This window comes from Syzygium oleosum, unplaced genomic scaffold, assembly GCF_021117445.2.
Source record: "Syzygium oleosum isolate NSW1041296 unplaced genomic scaffold, Sole_v2.1 Sole_v2.14, whole genome shotgun sequence".
Classification (NCBI taxonomy): Eukaryota; Viridiplantae; Streptophyta; class Magnoliopsida; order Myrtales; family Myrtaceae; genus Syzygium; species Syzygium oleosum.
Window position 1 is genome coordinate 1,927,931 of NW_026607498.1, and position 26,012 is coordinate 1,953,942.

The 26,012-nt window shown below is 38.8% G+C and overlaps 2 protein-coding genes across 4 annotated transcripts; both read right to left on the reverse strand.

Annotated features, from left to right (window-relative positions):
• Positions 1 to 11,500: 11,500 nt before the first annotated feature.
• LOC115684427 (DAR GTPase 2, mitochondrial) lies at positions 11,501 to 16,188 on the reverse strand. Of its 2 annotated transcripts, XM_030609155.2 has the most exons (8): positions 15,836 to 16,188; positions 15,421 to 15,525; positions 14,728 to 14,805; positions 14,288 to 14,438; positions 14,021 to 14,091; positions 13,403 to 13,499; positions 13,004 to 13,209; positions 11,501 to 11,924 (listed from the first exon to the last, which is right to left on the reverse strand). In XM_030609155.2, exons 1-8 carry the CDS (start codon positions 16,010 to 16,012, stop codon positions 11,655 to 11,657), a joined length of 1,155 nt encoding a protein of 384 aa, XP_030465015.2. In that variant the 5' UTR covers positions 16,013 to 16,188; the 3' UTR covers positions 11,501 to 11,654. The 2 variants fall into 2 exon arrangements, with proteins under 2 accessions (XP_030465015.2, XP_030465016.2); XM_030609156.2 differs by lacking the exon at positions 14,728 to 14,805.
• A 1,059-nt stretch (positions 16,189 to 17,247) lies between these two features.
• LOC115684478 (serine/threonine-protein kinase BSK2) lies at positions 17,248 to 23,927 on the reverse strand. Of its 2 annotated transcripts, none has more exons than XM_056318060.1 (10): positions 23,771 to 23,927; positions 23,060 to 23,271; positions 22,590 to 22,725; positions 21,958 to 22,091; positions 21,278 to 21,383; positions 19,735 to 19,820; positions 19,129 to 19,317; positions 18,847 to 19,005; positions 18,193 to 18,306; positions 17,248 to 17,902 (listed from the first exon to the last, which is right to left on the reverse strand). In XM_056318060.1, exons 1-10 carry the CDS (start codon positions 23,850 to 23,852, stop codon positions 17,651 to 17,653), a joined length of 1,470 nt encoding a protein of 489 aa, XP_056174035.1. In that variant the 5' UTR covers positions 23,853 to 23,927; the 3' UTR covers positions 17,248 to 17,650. The 2 variants fall into 2 exon arrangements, with proteins under 2 accessions (XP_056174035.1, XP_030465078.1); XM_030609218.2 differs by having other exon boundaries at positions 23,060 to 23,280.
• Between the last annotated feature and the right edge of the window lie 2,085 nt (positions 23,928 to 26,012).

The window sequence follows — 26,012 nt, forward strand, 5'->3', positions numbered from 1 at the left end:
GTATATAAAGCACTCCATAGCCTTCTTTCTTTTCCAATGTGGGACTAGTATTTTTCCACTTCCCATTTCCAACTCAAGGGTGTTCTTTAAGCATCAATTTCTCATTCATTCACCCATAAGTTTATCCCATTTTTCCAACAATTCTTAAATGCAGTTCAGCTTGTGGTAAAAGAAGAAGGAAAAAGAGATGTAATTGAGCTGTCTAGTCGAGTTGTTAGATGAAGTAGTCGAAAGATAATGCAGGTTGCTGGCCAGTTATTAAAGAATTTTGAGAGTGATGACCAACGGGTTAAGTTGTCCCCAAGGGCGGTGCAAAGCCTCTCGAAAAAACTGAACTAAACGCAGTACATCCCTTTTAAAGTTGTTAATTCGGTCATGGACCGATGCTTATTCATAGCTTTCAACAATCAAGTCGAGTCGAACTATAATAAGACTTGGGTCTGGCAACACCACCACCCCCTTGACAATTAAAGAATCTCAGGTTATTAACGAATGGAGAGTTCAAAGTTAGTAAATGAGATCAAATATTATGGCCTACGAAAACTATGTAAATAGTGGCGAAAAAGTTAAAATCTTTTGAATTTAGGGAAAAAATAACGTCAAAATCACAGCATAAAACAGTCACGACAATTAAAGTATCTTGTAATTACTTGAATCCCAGCTTTCCATCATAAGTAGTTTTCAATTTCGTACTTTGCACGAGATGCATTTTAAAATCTTTCTATTGAAAAAGGATGGCCAAAATGATCATTTAGAAAATTTAAATAAAACATGCGGTGTTATTATCTTTCGTTACACACCTTGGTGTTGTAGTCATGTCTACTTTAGTCATGTTTTGGTTAGGCCAATTTGCCCTTGAAGCTCATTCATGATATTCACGAAAATTCTCGAAATACTGTGAAGATAAAAGATATTCTCGAGTAAGTAAAACTCACCCTTTTCTTTCTTACATGATCAAAAAACCTACTCCACTTTCCTTGGCATTTGTACTCGGTTCACGAAGTGCTTCCTATGTGCGAAACTCTTTCCTCATACTCTACTTGTTCCCAATGTTAATACGAACCTAAAAGAGTCCATATATGTGGAGCCGCAGACTTTGGTCTACGTAGTTTTTTGAAGTTGAGACAATTCAGTGATTTTTTGGAGATTGAGAAATTCTAGATTGATTGGTATTATCGCACAACCAGTTATTGAATAGTTGACCTGTCAAATGAGTGGGTCGGGTCGTATTTAGATCGGGACGAAAATGGTTCGACCCGAATAGACTCATTTAACCCATTTTAACCCATCTCCATGTAATGCAGATTTAATGACCCATATCCGACCCGACCCATACACAACTCATACTCGACTCATATTACTAAAACACTTCCATGTTTAATTAAATTTAGGAAAACTCGTACCCAAATTGAGATAAGAGGGCATATTTAACTAAATTTAGGAAAACTTGTACCCAAATTTAGGACTACATGTTCAATGTAGTCCCTGAACTATATGAAAATGTTCAATGTAGTCATTCCACTAATTCAAGTTAAAGGACTATATTAAACATTTTTATATAGTTCAGGGACTACATTGAACATGTACCAAAAGTTCAAGGACCACATTGAATAATTAAAAGTTCATGGATCACATTGCACATTAGGCTAAAGTTTAGGGACTAAATTGAACAAATTTAAAGTTCAGGGATCAAATTGCACATTGAACCAAAGTTCGGGAACCGTTTGTGTCGTTATCCCTTTTCGATTCTTTTATTTCTAGACACGTTCATCTAAAAAGAAAAAATCCCGCATAGAAAGGCTTGAGGCATCATGAGTGCAAGAACGCAGGATTAATAGTATTAGCGCATGAAAATGATCTATGAAAGTAAAGAATTAGTCCAAAAGATAGAGAAATCACACCGGGTGAAGAACAAGTACAGAACCCTCTTCTCCTTCCTTCCTTCTTCCTAGAGAGAGAGCGCTGCGATCAGAAAATGGGATTTGGAACGTCCAAATGACTCAGGTCACGAATTATAACAATTTAACATTAATGAATGTTTGACGTCGCTCACTTCCTTTCACATGCTCATTGCCATTTCTGAGCATCCATCGATTGCACGATCATCTCCAATGCTTTGAACTCTTCAATCAAATGAAGTTGCCTGGGCAATGGTTGGAAATGGCGTTGGTGGATCTCTGCAAGCGAGCAGGGTCGGGTCTGGACTTGGACAAGGACCTAATTTTGGGTTCCGTCTCCTATTGCGACCTCGCTCGACCCTCCGACGCCAAAGATAATCGTCATACCATAAATTGACCGTATATGTGTTCTAATTCATCACACCAATTCATAAGAAAGAGGAGAACTTCAATTCCTTACCAACCAGCCCAAGCCAAATACAACTCTCTCCCTAGGTCCGACCTCCCCTTCGCAAGATTGTACAGATAACTGTACATATAACAATCGGTTCCACAATCCCTAAGATCAAATGAGGTTGGCCACCGAAAATCGAGTGGATAATCCCGCATATAGCAATCGAAGATAAAGTCTCAACCGTTCTTAAACTGCCATCTGACATTTGAGCGTAACATAAGTGCTTGATCAGTGTAACAAATAGTCATGATCAAGGAAACAAATGTCAAAAAATAATATATTCCAAATTGCACATAAAATGCACGTAAGTAGAAAATTGCACGTAAAATGCACGTGCAATTTTTCACTTGTTTTTTTTTTAACGTTTAGAGTTCTTTCATTTTAAGTGTATTTGGAACCATTTAAAAAAGTTCACAGAGATAAAAATAAAAACATAAATAATCCAATAAAGAATAAAATGATCAAGATAAAGGATAATAGTATGGATGGATTGTAAGTATCGGGAAAAATGACACAAATAATCTTAGTGAATCTCGTAATGATTGGGCATGCATTGAAGATGGCAAGAAGAAATAGCAGTAATGTTGTCCAAACACAGACCCTACAATTAACGCCGTACCGTAAATTGACCGTATTTGTGTTCTTATTCATCACACTGATGTAAGCTCTACATGACCATAAGAAAGAGGAGGACTTCAATTCCTTACCAACCAGCCCAAGCCAAATACAACTCTCTCCCCAGGTCCGACCTCCCCTTCGCAAGATTGTACAGATGAATGTACATATAACAATCTGTTCCGTGACCCCTAAGATCAAATGAGGTTGGACACCGAAAATCGAGTGGATAATCCCGCATATAGCAGTCGAAGCTCAAGTCTCAGCCGTTCTTAAATTGCCATCTAACATTTGAGCATAACATAAGTGCGTGATCAGTGTAACATACAGTCATGATCAAGGAAACAAATGTGAAAAAATAATACATTCAAAATTGCACGTAAAACACACGTAAGTAGAAAATTGCATGTAAAATGCACGTGCAATTTTTCACTTGATTTTCTTTTTTTTTACGTTTAGAGTTCTTTCATTTCAAGTGTATTTGAAACCATTTAAAAGAGTTCATAGAGATAAAAATAAAAACGTAAATAATCCAACACATATAACCAAGTTTGCTCATACTTTCTCTAGCCGGGGTTCTCATCTTCCGTCTCTCTAGTCGTTGCTCTCTCTATAGGAAGAAGAAGGAAGAAAAAGAGGGTCTCTTCTTGTTCTTCACACGGTGAGATTTCTCTTATTTTTTAGACCAACATTTTTTGATTGATCATTTTGATTGACTAATATTAGTCCTGTGCTCTTGCTCAAATAATGGCTAAAGCCTTCTTTGCGAATTTTTCTTTTTAGATGAATGTGTTTAGAAATGAAAGAATCAAAATGGTGTGTACCCACACTTTATTTTGACTTCTAAATGTTTTCTTTTCATATATTTATGCTCTGTTCTTGTTCTTTTAGAAACCATTTCGTGACTTATATCAATAACTCCGTAGTTATCTACAAGCAGAAAGAACTTGCTCTACCATCTAATGACATTTATTAATAATTATAAGCTCTGTTTTTACTCCAAAAGCCAAAGCTCCAGAGAGAAGAAGCAAGAAGATGCGAGTGAACTGCACGAAAAATGCACGTGAGATGCACAGGCCACGAGTGAGCTCGGAGCACTAAGTTTGCCCGTTTTATTTGAGACAAAGTTTATTGAGGTGCATATATTAAAAAAAATTGGATGTTTATTGTAAATAAAACCTACATAAACATAATTAGTACAAATTATTTAGAATACCAATTTGGTTTTGATGATTAATACAAAGTGGATTATTGGTTGATTTTCATAGTCATCTAAAATAGATTAAAGATTTTAATAAAACAAAGTATATTTCTCTCTAGTAGATGAGGAAAAGGTCGAGAATATCTTTTCCTATAATTCACTTATTCATATACACATATAGGAATCAATTCATCAACTATCATTTTGTCAATTGGTATCATATCACTTTTTACTTTGGCTGTGGGAGCTTGAATTTTTTTAAAAATCTCCCAATACCTCACCTCGTCAAAAAAAAAAATTTGGACCAAATCTTGGGTAAATGAATTAATTACGACATGTTCTCATAAACCTTCTTTGATAGATTGAGATTTCTTTAAAAAGGAAAGTTTCTCTCAACATAATTATGGAAGAAAAAGATGCATTTTTCCCAAAATTTAATAAAGAACAAAGAGATCTTTTACCATCAAAGTGGGACTATCAATGGCATTCCCTCGTTTTTTGTGTTACCCAACCCCGACGACTTCTTAGGCAGGTCCATTGGCAGTGAGTTCTGATGATAACCTTTTTAACGTTGTTTAGAATTATAAAAACATGTTAAGAAGTACTTTCCAAACACAAACACCATCCCTACCAAATGAGTATTTAACAAAGCGCCTAAGCGTCTCGAAGCGATAGAACTTACCGTGTTTCGAGAATTTTCCAGGCATTTATTTGTGACATGTTACGATTGAAAAATGGTCCCTGAGAGGATGTAGCAAGCCTCAGGTGACCATGGATAACTATTTTGACTTTGGTTGTTATTGCAACTATAGTCATAATAGCCATAAATCCACGTAACACAATTTAATGAACTTATACACTCATCAAGTGCCAAACCTATCAAAAGGATGGATTGGGTTGAGTCAAAAGCAGGTCCGACTTTAGTTGACCCATTTTTATGTAGTCTTGGCAGGTGAATTAGTAGAATTTGAAGAGGGTACAATAGGGATTGCTCTGAATTTGGAATCAAATAATGTTGGTGTTGTATTAATGGGTGACGGTTTACCCAATCCAAATCGGACCTAACTCATATCCAACCTAATTCGGACTCCAATTCTTAGCAATTTTTTCCCTTCCCCAAGGAAAATACCATAAAAAAAACTAACCAATTTATAACAAATTAAACATGAAAAAAATTAGCAAATAAGAAATTAGCAAAACAATTTAATGAACTAAGCTACTAGAACAAATCTCCCGTTATTTCTCTTGGTGCCACGAATTCAATCTAATTTCGCAAAAGAAATTATGTCTAGAAAGATATATACGATATAAACTTCTACTCTTGTAATACTAAAGTATGTGAAAATACTTAAAAATTTAAAATGGTTAATATCACGAAAAACTCCAAACTGGTATATCTACGATAAATTTACTCCAAACTAATTTTTTTACCAAGAAAAATCCAAAACTGGCACATTTGTGACAAATTTACCACAAACTAATTTTTTACCATAAAAACCCCAAACTTGTACACATGTGACAAATTTATCAAAAACTAATTTTTTGACAACCAAAAACCCCAAACTAGTAATCTTGTAACAAATTTACCGTTCGTCAGCGGACCAATTTGAGGTTTTTCGTGGTATTTACCCTATTGATTTCCATGTGGACTTGCCAAGTCACCATACCACGTCACCATGTGCCATCTACGTCAGCAAATTGAACGGTAAAATTTGACGGAAGCTAACAAAGGGTAAATTTGTCACAGCTGTACAAATTTGAGATTTTTTGTGGTAAAAAAATTAGTTTGAAATGAATTTATCATAGGTGTACCAGTTTGGGGTTTTTTGTGGTCAAAAAATTAGTTTGTGGTAAATTTGTCACAAGTGTACTAGTTTGGGGTTTTTCATAGTATTAACCCAATTAAAAAATATTTGGGTCCATGAAGATTTGAAGTACTTATAAACATCACATAAGATAACTGACTTTACTAAAATAATACCAAATATAATAATCCAAACAGACTCACTCCCGGATTGGACCCTAGGTCGGCAAGCTCCACCTTCTCGGGTGCCTCCGCCGGTGCCTCAACCGGTGCCTCTGCAGGCACCTCCACCAACGCCTTTGCGAGAGACTGATAGCAATGCCTCCACCACCATAGCAAGAGCAAGCCACCAAGGAATGCGACGACGGCTACTGTGATGGCAACTACCACCACAGTGTGGCGCTTACCATGATCGTGGTAAGGCAGGACGTGCACGTCAGTCTAATTGCAATCACTATTTAATTTGCTGGTGCCTCAACCAACTCCATAGCCTGCTCCATAGCCAACGCCTCAGCCGGATGCTCTGGTTGATGCCTTGATGGTAGACACTTTGCATCCACCAGTGGTAGAAGACCCAAGGATGCCAATCATGGCCGCAACAAGGGAAATCGAAACTATTATTGCAATGTGTTCTTCCCGCCGGGCGCAGCATATAGCAGGACATGCACTTCTACTTGCACATCTTGTAAAATCTTCTGATTTGGACGGAACACAATATCTGCAAACCATATATTTAAATTCAGGAAAATGACTTCATCATAAAAAAAATCAGAGACTATTTTTCAGACTAGGACTGGACGACGCTTGGACACACAATCCACGAGACAAGCATATAACACAAACCAAAAGTACTCTTTTGGAATCAGGTTAGTCAAAGGTCAAGAGCTCAACCAAAACTAGCTACACTTGCCTCTCAGCCTTCTTGCAATCCTTTCTATCTTATCCTAAGAAATTGATACTTATCGCACCGCTAGCAGGCTTAAAAACTACCTAAATCTCTGGTTTAGCAATTGCCTTTCAATGTCTCATTATAACAATGGTGCAAGCTCCTGCAATTGATAAGGAAAGTGCACGTAAAATACACGAGCAATTTTCCACTTACTTTTTTACATTTGGAGTTCTTTTGTTTTAAGTGTATCCGAAACCATTTAAAAGAAATCACCGATATGAAAATAAAAATGAAAATGATTTTATCTATAATCCACTTAATTTGAAATTAAGTCAAATATGTGATTAAGCCTCTGCAAACGACACTCTTGGATTGGACGCTAGGTCCACGAGCTCAATCTCCTCAGGCACCTCTGTCGGTACCTCAGCTGGCGCCTCTGCGGCACCGCAACATGCGCTGCTCCGGGAGATTGATGGCAATGTGTTCACCACCACAAGAAGAAGAAGCCGCCAAGAAATCCAGTGGCGGCTAGTACGATGGAAACTACCATCATGATGTGGCGCTCACCACGGTCGTGGTAAGGTAGGGGAGGCGCCTGAAACTGAATGTCTCCCATGTTGGAACGACAGTGTCTGCGATCATAAAGCAAACGAATCATCCATGAGTAACGACAATTGAAGACTACTCCGGCCATCACCGTTCATTGAACAGATCGATCACTTTCACCAGACAACTATGGAAACGTTCAATACATGAGTTAGAGGGACAAACCGACACAAACACCTCAAGGAAGCCAGAGAAGGAGACAAGCTTTCACCTTGTGCGAGCGCTGAGAGGCGTGAGATAGGCGTGAGAGAGAATGCAGCCTAAGAGTGAGAGAAAGAGGCTGAACGCAAATGAGAGATGAAGAAGTTGGTCTTCACAAGTTGACTTTTGCATGCAAATATGGCAAATTGAGGGGTTAAGAGGTTCCATAAATATGACCGGATGATCACCGTAAATGTTAGCACCCATTATGGCATGGTGCCCACCAGCTCCGTCACTTAAACTCTTAAATATTCCAAAAACACATCGGTCACGCCCAGATAATGATGGCCGACGATCCTCTCATTATAACAATGGTGCTAGTTCTTGCAGTTGATAAGGAAAGTGCACGTATAATGCACGTGCAATTTTCCACTTACTTTTTTACAATTGGAATTCTTTTATTTTATGTGTATCTGAAACCATTTAAAAGGGTTCACCAAGATGAAAATAAAAATGAAAATAAATTTATTTATAATCCACTTAATTTGAAATTAAGTTATAAAAAACAAATACGTGATTAATTTGATATAGCTTGTCTTGTTGAAGTGTTGGTTTGGATTCATTTATTCATATCATGTTATGGTTCTTTGTTCTCTTATTTAATGATATGGGATGCGTCAACATGTCACTCTCATCTATGTTGGCAATTAATGCATCTTTCGGTTTTTATCATGTGTCGCTCCTCTCGAGTCTTGAATCTCAGCATGTTCTATGGCTTTAATTCAATGAGATTAATGCTCATTATTACTTTATTATGCTATAGTTGTAGCCATGAGAGGAGTTAAATTATCAAGGATAAGTTACTTTCTTCTAAGGTTAATGAATTCTCACGGACAATCCATGTTCAAATACTATCGAGGTCTAAAGAAATCTTTAAATGTAAAAGCTGCGGAAGTAGAGATGCAGGACTCTAAAGCTACCAATTTAACATGCATAAACCACTATTAGTTGAGGAATTTGAGAGCATGCCACCTTATTAACCAACGTTTTCAAAATGAAACAGGAACATGCTTCCGGCTAGGCGAATGGGGGCATTCAAACAGAGGTGCATGTCCCTTGTTACCATAGCCCGAAGGACAACATCATGTTGATATATGCCAACATCACCATAGTGATGATTCTGATGATTTGGTATGAAAATGCCCTGGGCCAAGGCATAGAAAACTCCACTTATAATGCACGTGCAATTTTGCACTTACTTTCTTACATTTGGAGTTCTTTTATTTGGAGTGTATCCATAACCATTTAAAAGAGTTCTTTCTTCCCTTTAAATATACGCTTCCTCAACGATATTGCTCCAACAAGAAGAGAGTATGGTCATTGACAATTGCAGAACAAATTCGATCTAATTTCACAAAAGAATTGGACCGGTCCTCATGGGAACTGAAAACCACCCGAAACCCCGAACAAATTCAACCTAATTTCACAAATGTAATTATTAGCCTCCGCGAACCTCTTGAGTTGGAAACGGGTCTCTTCCGTTGACCTTTGTAATACGAATATGGCATTGTTTTGACCTTGAGGCCTAATGAATTTCCATAAATGACGAATGAAGTTCCATAAATGTCCGTACTCATTATTAAAATGAGTGAAATGTGGGACTCATCAGCGCTCAGTTGCTTAACTCTTAACCTAACAATACCACTTTATTAAAAAGAATAAAAAGAATATGAATAGCCAAGAGATGACCATGAATTGACAATTTAGTGATGAGCTTAAATTTCGATGACTTTAGTGTGGTTTTTCATTCATATTCATCATCGTTCTTTAAGTGATTGTTTTTACACATATGTTTCAATCTATGCATCATCCTTTTCTCTGGAATTCCTACCTTTGTTCTATTCTTGGTATTGGTACTGTGCTATAGCTTGCACTCATTAAGTTACAAGTGGCAATAGAATAGGGAATACTGATTAATACACTTGTAATAATGATTAGTAGGTCACACTAAATTTTCTGCATTTAAATTAAATCAACGGTGGTTTAGACGATGAGAAGACGGTACTTCCATCACACGAGTAGCATAAAAGATTGGACAAATGACACAAACAATCCCTAAACTTTTGTCCAATGTGCAACGTGGTCTCTGAACTTTTAATTTTTTCAATATAGTCCATGAACTTTAACCTAATGTGTAATGTGATTCCTGAACTTCTAATTTGTTCAATGTCATCCCTGAACTTTTTGGTACACATTTAATTTAATCCCCGAACCATATGAAAATTTTCAATGTAGTTCTTCCATTATTCCAAGTTCATGGATTATATTGAACATGCACCAAAAGTCCAAGAATCACAATGAATAAATTAAAAACTCATAGACCACATTAAATATTAGGCTAAAGTTCAAAGACTATATTGAACAAATTAAAAGTTCATGGACCAAATTGCATTTTAAGCCAAAGTTCAGAGACCATTTGTGTCATTATCCCTAAAAAATTTGTACGTATCGAACATTTAATGAAAAACCCATGCAAAATTAGATGATCCTAGGATGACCCAACAATATGTCTCGATCAAAGGTATTTGGACTTAAAACTCACGAGAGATTTATGGGATACCGAATTACTTCATAGTTCTATTTTACCCATTGTTTGTAATATATGAATATGCACATCACATCGCATCATGAGCTTTCATGCAATTTTCTTGTCGTAGATTTAACGATTGAAAAAGAGAAACAATGCAGAGCTAAGGGTGCTTTCGTTTTGCGAAAAATGAGTAATTTGAAAAATATTTTCCAAAAAATAATCACTTATATCGTTTAGAATAATAAATGAATGGAAATTTTTTTCATCACCAATGAAAATAATTAGGCATAGATTATTATTGATAATGAAAATATTTTCCGTTGACTAATTTTTCCAAACGATAGAAGCAATCATTTTTTGAAAAATATTTTCTAAATCACCTATTTTCCGCAAAACGAATGCACCCTAAAACTAAGACAATCTTCCCCTTTCTTTAAGGATTATATAGTGTGAAACAATTTTTCAAAATAAACAGCCTCAGGATTGAAAATATTGAATACTAATTGAAAGAAACAGTTAGTGAGAAATTAAGAAAAAAAATCTGAAAAAAGAAAAGCTTACCCACCACCATTTTAAACATGATGTTTTGCGGAAATTCTTTAGCGCTTCCAAAGCACGATTTTCCCGAACGTCCAAGTCAACCACACTTGTGCACGACCAGGATGTCATGCTACAAGAACACCTAAATAATTCTCTAGCGACTTCTGGATGATTAACTTTGCAACGGGATCGAAAGACAAAGGATTGATGGTTGACGCACGCAGATGATAACCATCGACTTGCGCTACTAGACGGCTAAGCTGGTCACTCAGCTCGGGTTTTTTGGATGTGAGACGTGCATATCTCGAAATAATACGTGAGACGTACATATAAGAGGCTGCAAAGCAAGGCAAATCCCAGAAAGCTGCTGCAAAACAAACCACGACGGGCAGATTGTGGAGTTTAATTTGAACATCTCGACGATGTTTGCACGTGCTTAATTGGGTGCTGAAAGAACCGTAGACATCCGAATATATCAGAAAAATTTATATATGTATGTACTCCTCGTTTCATATAATGAATAGCAATGGTGATTATTATTTGTCATTCCCTCTCGAACCGTTTAATGAATAGCAATGGTGATTATTATTTTTTTTGATGACCCAGGAACCCCGCACGGCCGACAGCCGGGAGGTAAACCCTGGGGCGACACGTGCTAGCCACCACACACGTGCACCGGTTAAGTCACCCTGCGGCACCCGGATTCGAACACTCAACCTTTTGCGAGAGGAAGAGTGCGCGCTCCAGCAGCGCCACCCGGCGGTGGTTCCCTCTCGAACCGTTGATATCTCCATGAAACAAGTTTTCTACATACGTTAGAAAAGAGGTTGTAGAACAGACCATATAAAACTTTACCGATGCGGGGAGAAAGACTAAGTACAGTCACCAGCTAGATGAAGATAAGAACTTGGTAATTCTATGAAGTGCCATGAAGATCGATGTCTTTTGGGATGCTGTCCAAAGTAAAATGTCCGAGCCTCCCGGTTCGGTACAGATTTAGTAACTTCTCGGAAACTCTGATACAGGCATCTGCTTCGCCTAATTCCGAGGGGATCCTAAAAGCTTCTCGCAAAGCGGCCAGTTGTCGCTCGATAAGCCTCAGCACATCTTTCTTACGTCTCATGTCGACACGCATGGAGGAAATGCTCTCATAAAGGACGCGGCGGACATCTTGCACGATGAAATCCTGTCATGGAAGGACATGTAATGTCTCAGAGCAAAAATTCATGCTGACAACAACCATAAACCCTCGAAGAGAAAAGAAAATGTAATACAAGGACAGATAACAAAGCATGTGAAGCCTTTGCTCATTGCATCTTGTACTCGACCTGCCAATGTCGAGTTTGGCAGGGTAGCCCTCCAGGCAACTCTTCAATCGGGTTAAACTTATCAGAGCCATTGCGTTTTGACTTATGCAAAAGCTATTGGTAGACTTGCCAATAAACTCTCCATGAATGTGCAAGAAAGATAGGCCTCTGATTTCATCATTACAATCTTTCTAGTTTTCACCTCTCCAAGAAATCAAACCTTAAACCAAAATTAAAGGAAAGAAAATGATCACTCGACACTTAAATGCAAGCTCTTCCTTGGTTTACATAGGAACAAGCTCTTCAACTCCTATTAGGTTACTTTCCAGTTGCTTCCAAGGAACAGGAAATTTACGGCTAGAGACAAGAAAGTAATGAAATCCTTCTTGACTCCGATTACCAAGGAGATATGTCATCCTATACTCAGAAAATCAACAAACAACACTTTCTATAACTGTCTGCTTAAGAGTTTTAATGTTACTGGCAGGGAGACAGAGCAGTGGTTGCCTGACTACAGATATATCGTCATCCTCTCATGATCTCACCACCATTTAAACACTTCAGACTAAAAGGAATGCACCAAATCCACCTCAATGATCACTTTCCTTCTGATAATCGCCTAATCTAAAATGCTCCAATTCTAGTTTCCATGTCTGTGTTGCGTCTTCTATACATCTGAATTCTACTAGTTATTCCCAATTCAAAAGAAAGTAACTAGCAACAATAAGAGTTAGCTCACATTCACCATTCAAGCACTATCTCGTCAAAGTAGGAATGAAGTTGTTTCAACACGTTAACATTATGTTAGATGCAAATGTAAAGAGGTACACTGTTTTCAGTTACCATTTGGTATCCATCTAAGCAAATAGTTCAGAATCAATTACAAAACCCAAAATGTGGAAACCGTCCATATGAATGATTAAACAGACCAGCACATGCAATCTTTCTGTGATAATACCTGGGTATGATCTGAGGGATACTGCCTTTTCCTTCTCGTTTCAATTTCAGAGCTACCTGAATATTCTTCTCTGAAATCCGCAATCAATCTGCCAGATCCAGCGGTTGACAGCTTTCCCCATTGTTGATATTCTTTACCTGAGTCAAGTATTGATAGAAAGAACTGCGCGAGTTGTTTTTCTCCAGCCAAGGAATCGCTAATTGTACCTGAACTTGCAATAAGAAAATCTGGGCTCAGATCATCTAATCGGAAGTTCAATAATTTCTGCTAGCCCAATGCAAGATCACATGGGTGAACTACTTAGATTAGTTGACCAAAAAAAAAACCATTGTTAGAGCTAATTTATACAATATGCTCTAAGAAAAGAAAAAGAGACTTTTAATATAATCACAATCATACCAATCAAAGCTAGCTTGGAGCTGGTCTCAAAGTCGAAAATAGCCGGAGGCAAGACTCCTGGAGTGTCCAACACATAAACATTTGGATTGCTGGCAATCTGATGAAATCATGTTCCAATTGGTAGATGGCCGTTATCAACATAAGAACATTCCAAGTGAAGAAAAATGAGTATCAGTACCATAACACAGCAAGCATACAGAAACAAGTATTTCTAACTGTACCATAAAGGAGAGATCCGCGGCGCTCTTTCTTTAAAATTATCATTTCATATCCCAATATTAGGGTATAATGATGACAAGAGAGAAGGACAACACAGAATTTTAATCGGCCAATCACATAGTATTGACCATGCTCTGATAGCAGTTATCAATTCAAACCCCTCTATTCTTGATCTTGGCATGAACAATACCAAAAAGATAAAAAGCAATCAACACATGAATATCTAATGCTTACATATAATTTGGAAAGAAACCTAACATATGAAGCAAAAGATCTGTTTAACTTCTTCACTCCTCTACACACAGTTTCTAGAAAAGATAGCATATCTGAATGTGCATCTGCAGATGAAACAAGAAAAAACATTGATAGAACTTCAATGAAGGAAGATTAACTGCATACCTTCAAACTGCTAATATCTTTCGTCTCACATGGCTCTGAGCTCACTACTGCATGCTTCAACTTTCCTTTCTCTGTGAAGAAACTCATTTTGCATTATATTAGGATGCATTCACGTATTTATCAAGGAATGGCCCTGAGCAGAAAAGATATGGAGGTAGAGAGGGACGGCAGAAGAGTTATTCTGCTTCCAGTGTCCATGCAAACCATAAAAAGGGCAATTTGTGAAGGAATTAGATCTTGCATCAGATGCAATAAGAAGATTAGTACCTGCCGCGCTTATCCTGCCAATTTTATGCAACGAATTGGCGAGGGCAGACTTTCCAGTGTTAGGGATTCCGACTAACATAATTGCTGCAGTGCTGCTAGAATTATCCATCTTTTTCAACTCTCTTACTTTGGCTTGTAAGAAATTCAAAAACTGCAAGATGTCAGTCATCATCAACTACTGTTTGATAAAGTAAAAAAAAAATTATACATTCAAAAAAGGAAAAAGCTTTAACTAGAATTAGTATATATTAATTATGACTGGCTGCTGTCACAGTCCTTGTATACCCAGCCACTCAGATGGAAGACTTTATCGAAGTCCCACTTGTTCTGAAAGCTACACTGAGTTTTAAGTTGTATTTAGAAGGTAAAATTCTCTAAAACTCACTTGGTGCAAGAATGCTCCTGTCAATCCAGGAATAAATACAGGTAATAGTTTTTACCTGCTTAATATTTTCCCTATTATGGGAATTCACAGCAAAAGATTCGCAGTTTTGCAGCTCAAAGTACCTCATCCACTCCTATATATGAAACACAGCACTAAGTTACAAGGAGTTATCCAAAGTGAGAAGATAGAGTTTGGAAACAATAGATATTGCCAGTTTCTAAGTTGAATATTTGGAGGGAATACTGTGACACACAGAAACACGTCAGCTCACTATGTAACTCACCCCAGACACTAACACTAAGCATCAAAAAAGAATGACACAGCTAAATTTTCAACAGTAGCATATCGTAACTAAATTATCAACAATAATTCAGATGAGGCCAATCAGACTTCCTTATATTAAGACTGAATAAAGCATAAAAAGAGAAGGCGACTCACAAACTCAGAAAAAACTATGACCAGTGTCGATCAACAATTACGGTCACACGTTACGGATGCTCAGCATATATAAACTCAGAAGAAAGTTTAGATATGCAGTGTCACAGCTGTAACTTACCTCTAAAAATACACATCATCTATTGTCACGCATTAGAAACATTAAAGTCAGCTTTACACATACTAAGCCTCAAGCCATCCAAGAGCAAATGTCCATGCTTAGCTTAGCGACTGGAATAATGCAAATCAATCTTAAAAGTCTGAAAGATTAACCTCATCAAGATCAACCAACATGGGATACCAGGAGCCCCACCTTGGTACGAGAACTGTTCGCGAGGTCCATCTTGTTCAGCACCACAATTCGCCTGGATGGAGATGGGCAATTCTTCAGTAGCTCAAACTCAGATGACAACGGAACCTGGGCAACCAAAAGAGGGAAAGCAGCGGACTATAGAATCGCCTGACCCAATTAAAAAACATAAGAGAGAGACAGAGCACAGCACTCGTTTCATAAGCATTTCCGCACGGGAAAAAATTAAAAACATCGCTCCGATCTTCTCATCTTAAATGCCAACAAGAGAACGTGAGGACAAGCTGCCACTTCACAGAACCATTAACCGACAGGACTCACAAGTGAATATCCGTTGAGGCATTTCATCGAACAATCGGAGTTCACTCGCGTAACGGGGACAATAAGGAAAACGGACCAAAAGGGCCGATATGGTTACCCTGGCGTCCCTGACTTCGAGGACGAGATCGGCGAGGGGGAGGCGCTCCGCGATCGCGCGGGACGCGGTGGCCATGTGAGGGCCGTACCACCACGCGGACGCCCTGTTCTTGGAGGCTCTCTTGATCACCGTGCCTATCCGCTTCACCAGAGCAGCCGTCGCCGTCTCCATTGTCATTGCTTCTTCTTCTTCTTCTCCTTCTTCTTCTTCTTCTTTGTGTATTTTGAAAATCGGTTAGAAGCAACGGTCCGTGATTCTCAACGAGAGTGACGGTTGAAGTGCTTTTCAGTGACGAACGGTTTCTTCAAAATATCTGAGTCTTCTAAGTCTCGCATGGTAAAAACACTTTTTTGTCACTAATGCTCGAGAAATTTAAGGTTGTCCACCCCTCCCCTATTTTTTTTATTTCAAGGGATAACCACACAAGCGGGGTGTCTGAACTTTCGCACAATGTATAATTTGATCCATGAATTTTAGCCTAATGTTCAATGTGGTTCCTGAACATTTAATTTGTTCAACGTGGTCTCTGGACTTTTAGTCCATGAACTATATGAAAACGTTCGATATGGTTCCTGAACTTTTGGTATATGTTCAATGTAGTTCATGAACCATATGAAAATGTTCAATGTGATCATTGGACTTTATATGAAAATGTTCAGTGTAATCCCTGAACTTGAATTAATGGAAGGACTACATTGAACATTTTCATATAGTTTAGGGACTAAATCGAACATGTACCAAAAGTTCAAGGACTTTTTATTGAACAAATTAAAAGTTCAAGAACTACATTGCACATTGGGTTAAAGTTCAAGAATTACATTAAATAAATTAAAAGCTTATGGACCATGTTGTACATTGGACCAAAATTCAGGGACTGTTTGTGCCATTTTCCCATATTTCAAATTGACCGTGTACTTTTCAAATTTGGTCCACCGATTGTTCTAATGAGTATTTCGCCAACGATGGTAGTTCCGAGCAGGATACACAACTCCGAAGGAGGCAGAGTCTCGAAAATTCGGCTAGCATTTCGATCGGTGGACTTCCTTCTTGTTAGTTCCGGTATTAGCGTCGCCATTCGCCAATTTTCGGCAATTTTGCTGTGGTTTACATGACTTTCATACGTAAGTAAAGAGCACAATCTTTGTGGTGGACTTGTGAAGCGGGGTCCGCAGTTCCAAGCTTTCCATTCCGAGTTGTATTGGTTCGGTTTGGGTTAGTTCGGTTCGAGCCTGTAGCTTCATCAAACTATTTCGAACACCTTACCGCTCAAACGAAGAGCAATTTTGCACGCGACATAAATTTTCAATTCATCCCGAGGAATACGAAGAGACACCAGTATAGTGAAGTGCAATTAGTCCCGGACACAACATCATTCTTGCAAACTTTCTCATTCATGCGAATATCGACAAGGGTTACGAGGACCGAAACATTCATTAAACTGTAGTGAAGATCATCCTGCATAATAATTGGACGATCCATGAAATGAAGGCCGAGAAGCCAAAACAGACCGATATGTGGCTGGTGGAGATTCAACTCACAACACACAGCAAATCGAACGTAATTCATACCCAATTGCCCGGCACGATACGGCGTTAAGCCGCCCCCTAACTAGAAACCTGGCTACTCAACTCTTTACTATCATCTCGCACCTCATTCTCAGTGAAACTACTATATCCAGGAGAGAAGGAAACTGGAGGCGACAAAGTGAAAAACAAACCCCTAGAATGTCTTTCCGGAGCAATCTCCGTTTCCGACCCCCTCGCTGTATAGCACAAGTTGAAGCAGAGAGAAATGGCTTGGCACGTCGGGATTTAATCAACCGCGCCAGCTGTTCTGCTTCTTCACCTCAAAGGAAGCGCCGTCATTGAGCATGTCCTGTGCATCGGTTTCCATCTCGAGCTTCGAGAGGGCGAAAGCCTGCATATAGAAGGCGGTGGGCCACTCAGGCAAGCACACCTGAGCCTGCATCGCATCTCTCAGAGCAAGCTCCGGTTGGCCAATCATCAAGTACGAGAGTGCTCGCCTCACGAAAACAGTACCAGAAGGGACCGACATCATTGACACCAACTGTGTTTCAATCAAAGTGAACTAGCGTTGGTGCAGGCAGTTATAGGAAATTATTGAAGGGCGACGAAATAACAGAGATATTCATCAGACAATAGTTCCTAACATGAAAACATTTTGTCTGGTCAATATATAAAGTACATGGGAACTATTAGCAACTGGTATGGACGTAAATTTTGAATGCAAGCACATTCAAACAAACTAGGTCTAGGAATTATTAACTAGAACCTATTGCATGAAATCACAGCGCAGTCGATATTATGCTCACGTCAAAGTTGCTATGAGTGGAGTACCTTTGAGTAGTAATCAATCGCATTCTTGAAATCTTTGTCCCTAAAAGCAATATCTCCAAACTTCTTTGTGTTCAACATGTCTTGTACTTGCTGCGTCCATTCTTGGAACGAAAGCTTCACGAGAATCGCAGATAAACAATTACACCAGCCGAGTAACGCCAGAAACATGTAAATATGAGAGCTTTATCTAGAGCCACAAATAGACAGGTCATAAGCAAAAGCCATGACATAACGGGGATTTTGCAGAGACATCAATGTTTTCATGACCCAACACAAGGATTGGACCAAGAGGAAGGGACAAGTTTTAAAGTTACTATCTAGAATCTCTCAAAGAGATACCGAGGCAATCCAGCCCATAAAGGAACTAAGAGGCATCTTATTGCCTAAAGATACTCGTGGGACTGTTTCATTTTGCTTTTCACAGCAAATCATTTTGCTTCCACGCCATTTGTCCAGTCTCTCTCTCTTACTTCACATTTCATTTAGAAGACTATCGGGTATTTGGAACATGCACTATCAGCTCAAAGCTAGCTCGCCGTGGTTGGCTACATCAGGATACAAGTAGTGGATGATCACTGTGATTTAATATAAGTTCTGTGCGCTATATGGTTGTCTACCAGGTTAAAATGACAGAATGCTACAGCTCTAACTCACCTCATTTTCTGCACCTTCTTCATCCTTATAACCAGTCTTGAGCAGTATGTCGTGTACAGCTGTAAGGTCCATCCTAGCGCATGCCTTTCCAAGCGGCGATAGCATAGTTGGAAGCACTACAGGAGTTTTAGTTATACCCATAAGAACATGCGAAGCCACCTGATGGTAAAATGCACATATTAGCGAAGGAAAAGAGCTATCCATGAATAGAATCAAGAATTCCTGACAAATCTACAGCTCAATTAGTAGGAAGCCACTAAAATGGCACTTGAGATTCTGCACCTCTTTCTCCTTCTGGAGAGGCGCAACCGATGACAGGAGGAACTTGATGTCAGGCCTTTCTCTGGCCTCATACTGCAGACATTTTGAGGCTAGCTCAACCAATTCAGATGCATCTTCATTAACATATTGTCCTTCCAAGGATGAATCCATTAGCAATAAAGAATTTTTACCCCTTATCAAATCCAGAGCCTACAGTCACAAAAACATAACCGAATTGGTGAAAAGTCTAGTGTGAATTTTGCAACTGACACAGACTTGGGGAAAAGAACGCCAATTAGCATGTTGCAGTGCAGCTTCATTCCTTAAGCACAGACACAAAGTATTTGCATCATACATCAGTCCTTTCCCGCAAGATTTTAGGCCCTGTTGCCTGGATTTAACTCACTGAACTACCCAAATTCGGGAGAACCCTTGATCTGTCCATCCTCTATAATGAGGGTGATTTTCAATACACTCGGAGGAAATTAGATTTCCGGATAGAATAAAATATTGGAGCAAAACCGTCAAGGGTGATGCCCATAACTCCTCAGAAACCTAAGAAAGACAGTATGTCTGATAATGAAAAGATTTTGTATACAACTTAAGTATGGAATCCAGAGTCCTTACATGGCTTGGAGGGATATGCTTGCCACTCAAAAGATCCAGCAACACAGTCCCATAACTATAAATCACACTCTCGGGGATGACCCTTCCTGAAAATTGAAGCACCGACTTTCAGAAAGCAGCTATACAGAGAAGTTTCAACTCCAATTACTAAAAATAGATTACAATCATAACAGTTCTTTCAAGCATGACTCAAGGTTGAAAACGAAGACATAATAGAAGCCTAACGAATTATAAGCACAGAACCAAGAATCAAGAGCCTCACGTCTACCACTTGTCGTCAAGTCCTAAAAACTCTATTCCGATGTCTCCAAGGCCAATTCCATACCTTAGCAGATACATCCTTCAGACATAACAAGGCTTGCCTTATATTAGAAGAGATGCAACCACTTTCCACGTAGTATGTTGGCCCAAAGGGGACAAATATAGTCCTATAGACACTTAAAAAGCATCCCATGGCAATATCGGCTTCTGGAACTGCATAAATTCATGGGAAGAATGTAGATCCTTCTTCAAAGGTTTACCATAATATAATTATGTCATAGAAGTTCTATAACATGAAGTGTTCGAAGGTTATATTCATATCATATTCACACCAACCATGCTATGTCTTGCCCACATAGGAAAAGAAGCCTCACTAAGAAAATAGATGGCTTAATCATGCTTTTAACTGTAAAATGAATGACACTTTTGGATATCAGCAGACAAAGAGGACATTAGCTCAAATGATTTTTTCTTGTTCTTCTGCCAGCTAGGATTTTGGGGGGCAAGTTAGTAGATCTGACAACAATATTTGTTACTGGATAAGATAATAATCATCCAGAGATAAACAGTTCAACTGATTACTGATTAGACAATAAAATGGATTATATAGGAAGGGTGACTATGGTTTGCAAAGTCCAGGTTCTGACGTACAAAATTTCTATTTATTGACTATATCACAAAGAGAAATCATCTTTCAAATTTTAGCAAAGGACTGCAGACAAACTTAATTGTTTCTACCTTCTTCATCCTTATCATCTGCTATCAAGTATTTGTACAAGTCTGTAGCCTATTTCCCAGTAGTTAAAGGAGTTTGCACCTCCTTAGCGCCCTCACATGCAATCCATAATCAACTGATCAAGAAAACATACACAAAGAAGGACCAGCCACACTTACATCATACCTATGTACTATGTATCATCTTGAACAGAAACAGACCTGTCCGTAGCAATTCTGGTGGAGTGTAAGCTAAATTGGTACTGTAGGTTTTTCCATTCCAGCTGTTCTTAATAAGGCCAAAACTTGATAACCGACTTTCAAGTTATTTAGGAAAGGATTGCAAACAAACTTAATTATTTCTACCCTCTTCATCCTTGTCATCTGCTATCAAGTATTTGTACAAGTCTGTAGCCTATTTCCCAGTAGTTAAAGGAGTTTGCACCTCCTTAGCCCCTCACATGAAATTTATAATCAACTGATCAAGAAAACATACAGAAAGAATGACCAGACCAGCCACACTTACATCAAGCCTATGTACTATGTACCACCTAGAACAGACACAGACCTGTACGTAGAAATTCTGGTGGAGTGTAAGCTAAATTGGTACTGTAGCTTTTTCCATCCCGGCTGTTCTTCATAAGGCCAAAACTTGATAACCGAGGGTCACCATCCTGCAATAATAACAAATTCAGTTTCAAGGATAGTAGATAGTCCACAGCGGGACATCGTCTTTCCTCTAGAAGGAGGAAGCAAGAAAACAAAGACAAGTGAAATCTCATTTAGGATACAAATGCAACTATGGTATTAGTCATCCAGAAATGACATCTATATGTACAAATAAGCAAATCCACTTTCTTCCTGTCCCTTGTGAATGCTTTGCATCTAAACATATCAATTTATGAAAACCTCATCACCTTCTGTGGCCAACATACCTTTTAACAATCCAAAGTATGAGACAGAATTGCTTACATAAGAGAAAGTCAAACAGATACATATTATGTACAAAGTTTGGGATACTCGATTTCCTCATTATACAACCAATTTCGAAAGAAAAAAAATCCTTACAAACAAAAGCTTCAGGTTATTTTTGCGTAGAATACAAAGATCTTTTAGCATGTAGTAAATATCATGGAGTTCTGGTTGTCTACACAGATATTCATGGATAATATTATCCTGCAACTCAAGTTCCATCTAAAAATAGGCAAGATGATCTTTGGAAACCATCTTTGTTATCTAGACAAATACCTCATCAAAGAGAACTCTGTATGCATTCAAATCATGATAGATCTTCCGGTTTTCAGTATTGCAGTGGTCAAGTGCCTGTGCAATATAGTAAGCAACTCTAACCCGCATCTCCCAAGGCAATGGCTGCTTCTCCCCTGCAAAACGTGACAGATAAGATTGGAAAAGAGTTAAGAAAAGGCACACCAAGCTAAAATACAAATCCTTCAATACTGATTTGTCATTAAAGAAATGATAACAAGCATATTGGGCCCTGATGGACTTCTGAAATGAGACAACCAATTCTGCCTTCTTGGGAACATGAAATGTGCAATCCAATTAGCATGTTAGATAGTTCACTTCCTAAAATAGGATAAAAAATGTTAGTCTATCCACACTTCTTGTCTATGTTTGTGTCCCCAAACAGCCAACTTATCTACTTAACACAGACACATTTCTCATAGCTAGGATCTGAAAGATTCCCATTTTCCATGAAAATGCCACACTGGATTGTTTACCTTTATTACCATATCTCAGCTCTCAGAAATAACACCAGTCAAGATGGTAAGAGGCAACAGTTGCAAAATCTTGACGCCACAAACAATAAAGATGCTTAAATGATAGTTGGACGTGCGAAAAGCAGGAACAAGTCGTACAGTGAAACAGATGCTTGGATAGAGTATCATTTGGCATGTACTCTGCCACCAATAGGCGCTCATCCCCTTCAGCACAACACCCAATTAAATTCACCAACCTCTTATGCCGGACCTTGCCAACCCCAGATGCTTCTGTCTACACGAAACATAGAAAGACGATGAGAGCCACCAATGCCTAAATAGAAGGCGAATTCGACCAGTATTCTTCAGACAAATCCCCGTTTTGCTATCCAGGCAAGTTTTCATATTGACTAAGTTTGGGGAATTCCAAGTGCATAAGAAACACGAAACAAATGAATTTCAGCAAACCAAATAGATAATTTAGCCTATGAAGATTTCTTTTTCTTTTTTCTGCACAATAATCTAGACCACAACTAAAACAGAGGATTAACCATGTTTTCCATCCAAGAGGCCCAACCAGAAAAGAAAAAAGCAAAATGATAATAGAGAAGGGAAATCAAAGACATTACCACAAATTGTTGTGGATCAGGCCAAGATTGTTTGGAGAAACGTTTAATGGCAACGTATCGGTTGTTCCGGAGCTTCCCTCTGTAAACAACGTTGGGGGCCTTCTCTCCGCATTCTGAGACTATCAATTCACTGCTAAACCCATTTGTGGCGGCTCGGAGGTCCGTGAGCGGAAACTCTTTGAATGCAGGAACTTGGTCCTGGTCCACTTGCTCTATATTTGCTTCACTCAAACAAAATCAACCAGCACATATGAATAAGACACAACGGAATTAGCTAAGAACTCTTGTACGTACCTAGCTTAAAAAGAAACTCAAAAGGCCGATGCCCCTATTGGGAAATGAAAGCCAGTGTACTTAAAGTATGAAACTTCAATTTACAAGATCAAGAATTTTTTTGGCCCAACATCAATAAATGAACCAGAACCCCCCAACATCAATCACAGCAAGCAGAAGTATAAGCACTAAAGAGCACGGGAAAACCAAAAGCAGCTCGCTGAAGTGACCTTTCTCTGCTTGCCCAACAGACACCAACCTAAAGGTCTCTTTTTGGAATCTGGGTGGACGCTAAAATGTAGATCAAGCTGGACCATGAAACATCACCCATCCCATTGACAAGCATGCCACCCACATTAAAAAAAAAACCCGAGACATGCACATACATTTGTAGGCATCATTGCTGAAGATATAAGGCGAGAGGTTGAAGCAACATACCTGGATCTGGTTTGGGGTCAGCTTGAGAGGGTTCTTGGTCTGGTGAGGGATGATGAGTGGTCTTGGACTGAATACAGCCCATGGTTGAGTTCTCTCACATAGATGCAGAGTGAGAGAGAGAGAGAGAGAGAGAGAGAGAGAGAGAGAGAAGGAGAGGGAGGGAGAGGGAGGTAGTGAGTGATGGGTACTGCCTAAAAGGTGTGAACAGTGAGAGAGAGGGAGAGGGAGGTAGTGAGTGATGGGTACTGTCTAAAAGGTGTGAACAATGAGGGAGAAAGAGGGGGAAGTCAGAGAGAGAGAGAGAGAGAGAGAGAGAGAGAGAGAGAGGGAAGTCAAAGAGAGAGTCAGGCAGAATAGGGATGGCCACATGATAAGCTGAAGCTGTGCACGTGAAGAGGAAGAAGGGGCTGTTCCTATCCCTTCACTGCACAAGAACTTTCAAAAACCAACAAAAGTAGATTCACCCAAAAAGAAAGAAAAAACAGGAAGAACAAGCAAAAAAAAACGAGATAAAGGACTAAAGGTCATTGCTGCAGAAGTGCAAAATCTACTTTCCCCGGAATATGCTGCAGAAAGTCTTTGGTTTCAAGACTTTCTGGGGGTGTGATCTGATGGTGTGGGAAAGGAAAGGAAAGGAAAAGAAAATGGCTGGGAAAAGATTGGGAAAGAAAAATCTATAATGAATGGGCAATGATTGTGACTTTGCCAAAGCTGGGTTTGGTGCTCCTCTCTTGCTTTTTGTCATATTAGATAATACTAGATTCAGTGGAAGCAAATCTTTTCAAGTCAATTAAAGTCATTTGGCTTAGCCAAAGTTCCCTAATGTCAAAAAACTACAATGATTAAGAGAGCGTTATGGCTTATCATAGGCCAGCTCTGAGGTGTAAACATGAGAATGTCCATTTATAATCTTGGATGGAACACACAAGCTTTCTTCAAGGGCCCATTTCTTTCATGGTGGCACTGGGCTTTATACCTTGATGGAGGGAAAAAGGAGCTGAAAAAGGGGGACAGAGGATTCGTACCAGTCATGAAATCATAGAGCTGTACTCTTTGGTTTGTTGAGCATTGAATGATTGAAATTATTTTGTACCATATGTCTAGCCAGCTATAAAGGATAGAGCATAGCAAATTAGAAATATTTCAAACCCGTTGTCAAGGTATAATAAAGCGTTCAAATCGGTCACTCGTTTGACATCAAATCATGAATAAATGAAAAATATGATCACGGTTCACTCCATAAGTGTTCTATTTTTGCTTTTGCTTTTCTGCCTTTAGAAGAACCCTAATTAAATTGTGCTCCAACAATGTTCAAGGTAAGCATTATGTTGTTCGAGCTCATTTCGGGAGATCATAGTTATTCATATCATACTTATTTCCACAAGGAACTAAATTTATATCTAAACGAAAGAAAATATCATCGCCAACGTTCACATATAACGCTATCACAATGTAAACTTCTTAAACTTGCAATTATTTACTTTTAATAAAATATGGACACGCCTATTCATGTGTCAAGAGAGACGTTGGTATACATTTTTACCTTATTAACGTTTATAACGAGTTAGAAAACTTATAACCACTATGGCATCTAGTAAAAAATTTCATTGACGAAAATTACCCCGAGTTTTTTAATTAACAGGAAAAAAATATTGAGCTTTGCAAGTTAGTAGCAGGCACCCTAAAAATATTAATACCATATTGGCCCGAAAAATATTACTTAAATTCCATTTTATTGGATCTTGATTTATATCCAGAATTATGCATATGTTTCGATCCCTTTTTTATGTTTCTACAGTGTATTTCGATTCGCCCACGTTATTTCCTTCTCTATGGATTTGTCGGTGATTTTTATTTTTTTTTTTTTTTGGTGAATGGTATTGGTCTATATCTGATAACCATGATGAAATTTTGTTCATTTCTTGAGTTCTTTTGCCCTAATTTGTGCACATTTCTGTGCCTCACAAATTGGTATTATGTTGTTGGTGATGAGACTGAAGCTTTGCTGGGAACTCACTGGATTAAGGTGGAATTGGAGGTGGTGATCGGGCCAGGATGGGCTGGCTCTTCCTGGTCAGATTCCGGGCGGGCTTGGCCGCCGAGGTGGGCCCGGGTTTTTCCGGCTCAGGCTAAGCCATGTGTAAGCGACGGATAGGTTGCCCCAGATCAGAGCCAGCCCGAACCCGCCCGATGATCAGGTCTAGCTCCCCCGCCCCATGGATTTGTCCCTGCTTATGCACAT

Excerpts from the sequence above, each read along its gene's own strand:
- LOC115684427 (XM_030609155.2), bottom strand. The coding sequence starts at position 16,012 with ATGACAATGGAGACGGCGACGGCTGCTCTGGTGAAGCGGATAGGCACG. Across the intron at positions 15,526-15,835 it reads TCGAAGTCAGGGACGCCAGG|GTTCCGTTGTCATCTGAGTT; the intron begins GTAACCATATCG and ends TTGGTTGCCCAG. Across the intron at positions 13,500-14,020 it reads AAGATATTAGCAGTTTGAAG|ATTGCCAGCAATCCAAATGT; the intron begins GTATGCAGTTAA and ends TGATTTCATCAG.
- LOC115684478 (XM_030609218.2), bottom strand. The coding sequence starts at position 23,852 with ATGGGCTGTATTCAGTCCAAGACCACTCATCATCCCTCACCAGACCAA. Across the intron at positions 21,384-21,957 it reads ACAGAGTTCTCTTTGATGAG|GATGGTGACCCTCGGTTATC; the intron begins GTATTTGTCTAG and ends TTATTATTGCAG. Across the intron at positions 19,821-21,277 it reads ACCAGAATTTCTACGTACAG|GAAGGGTCATCCCCGAGAGT; the intron begins GTCTGTGTCTGT and ends TTCAATTTTCAG.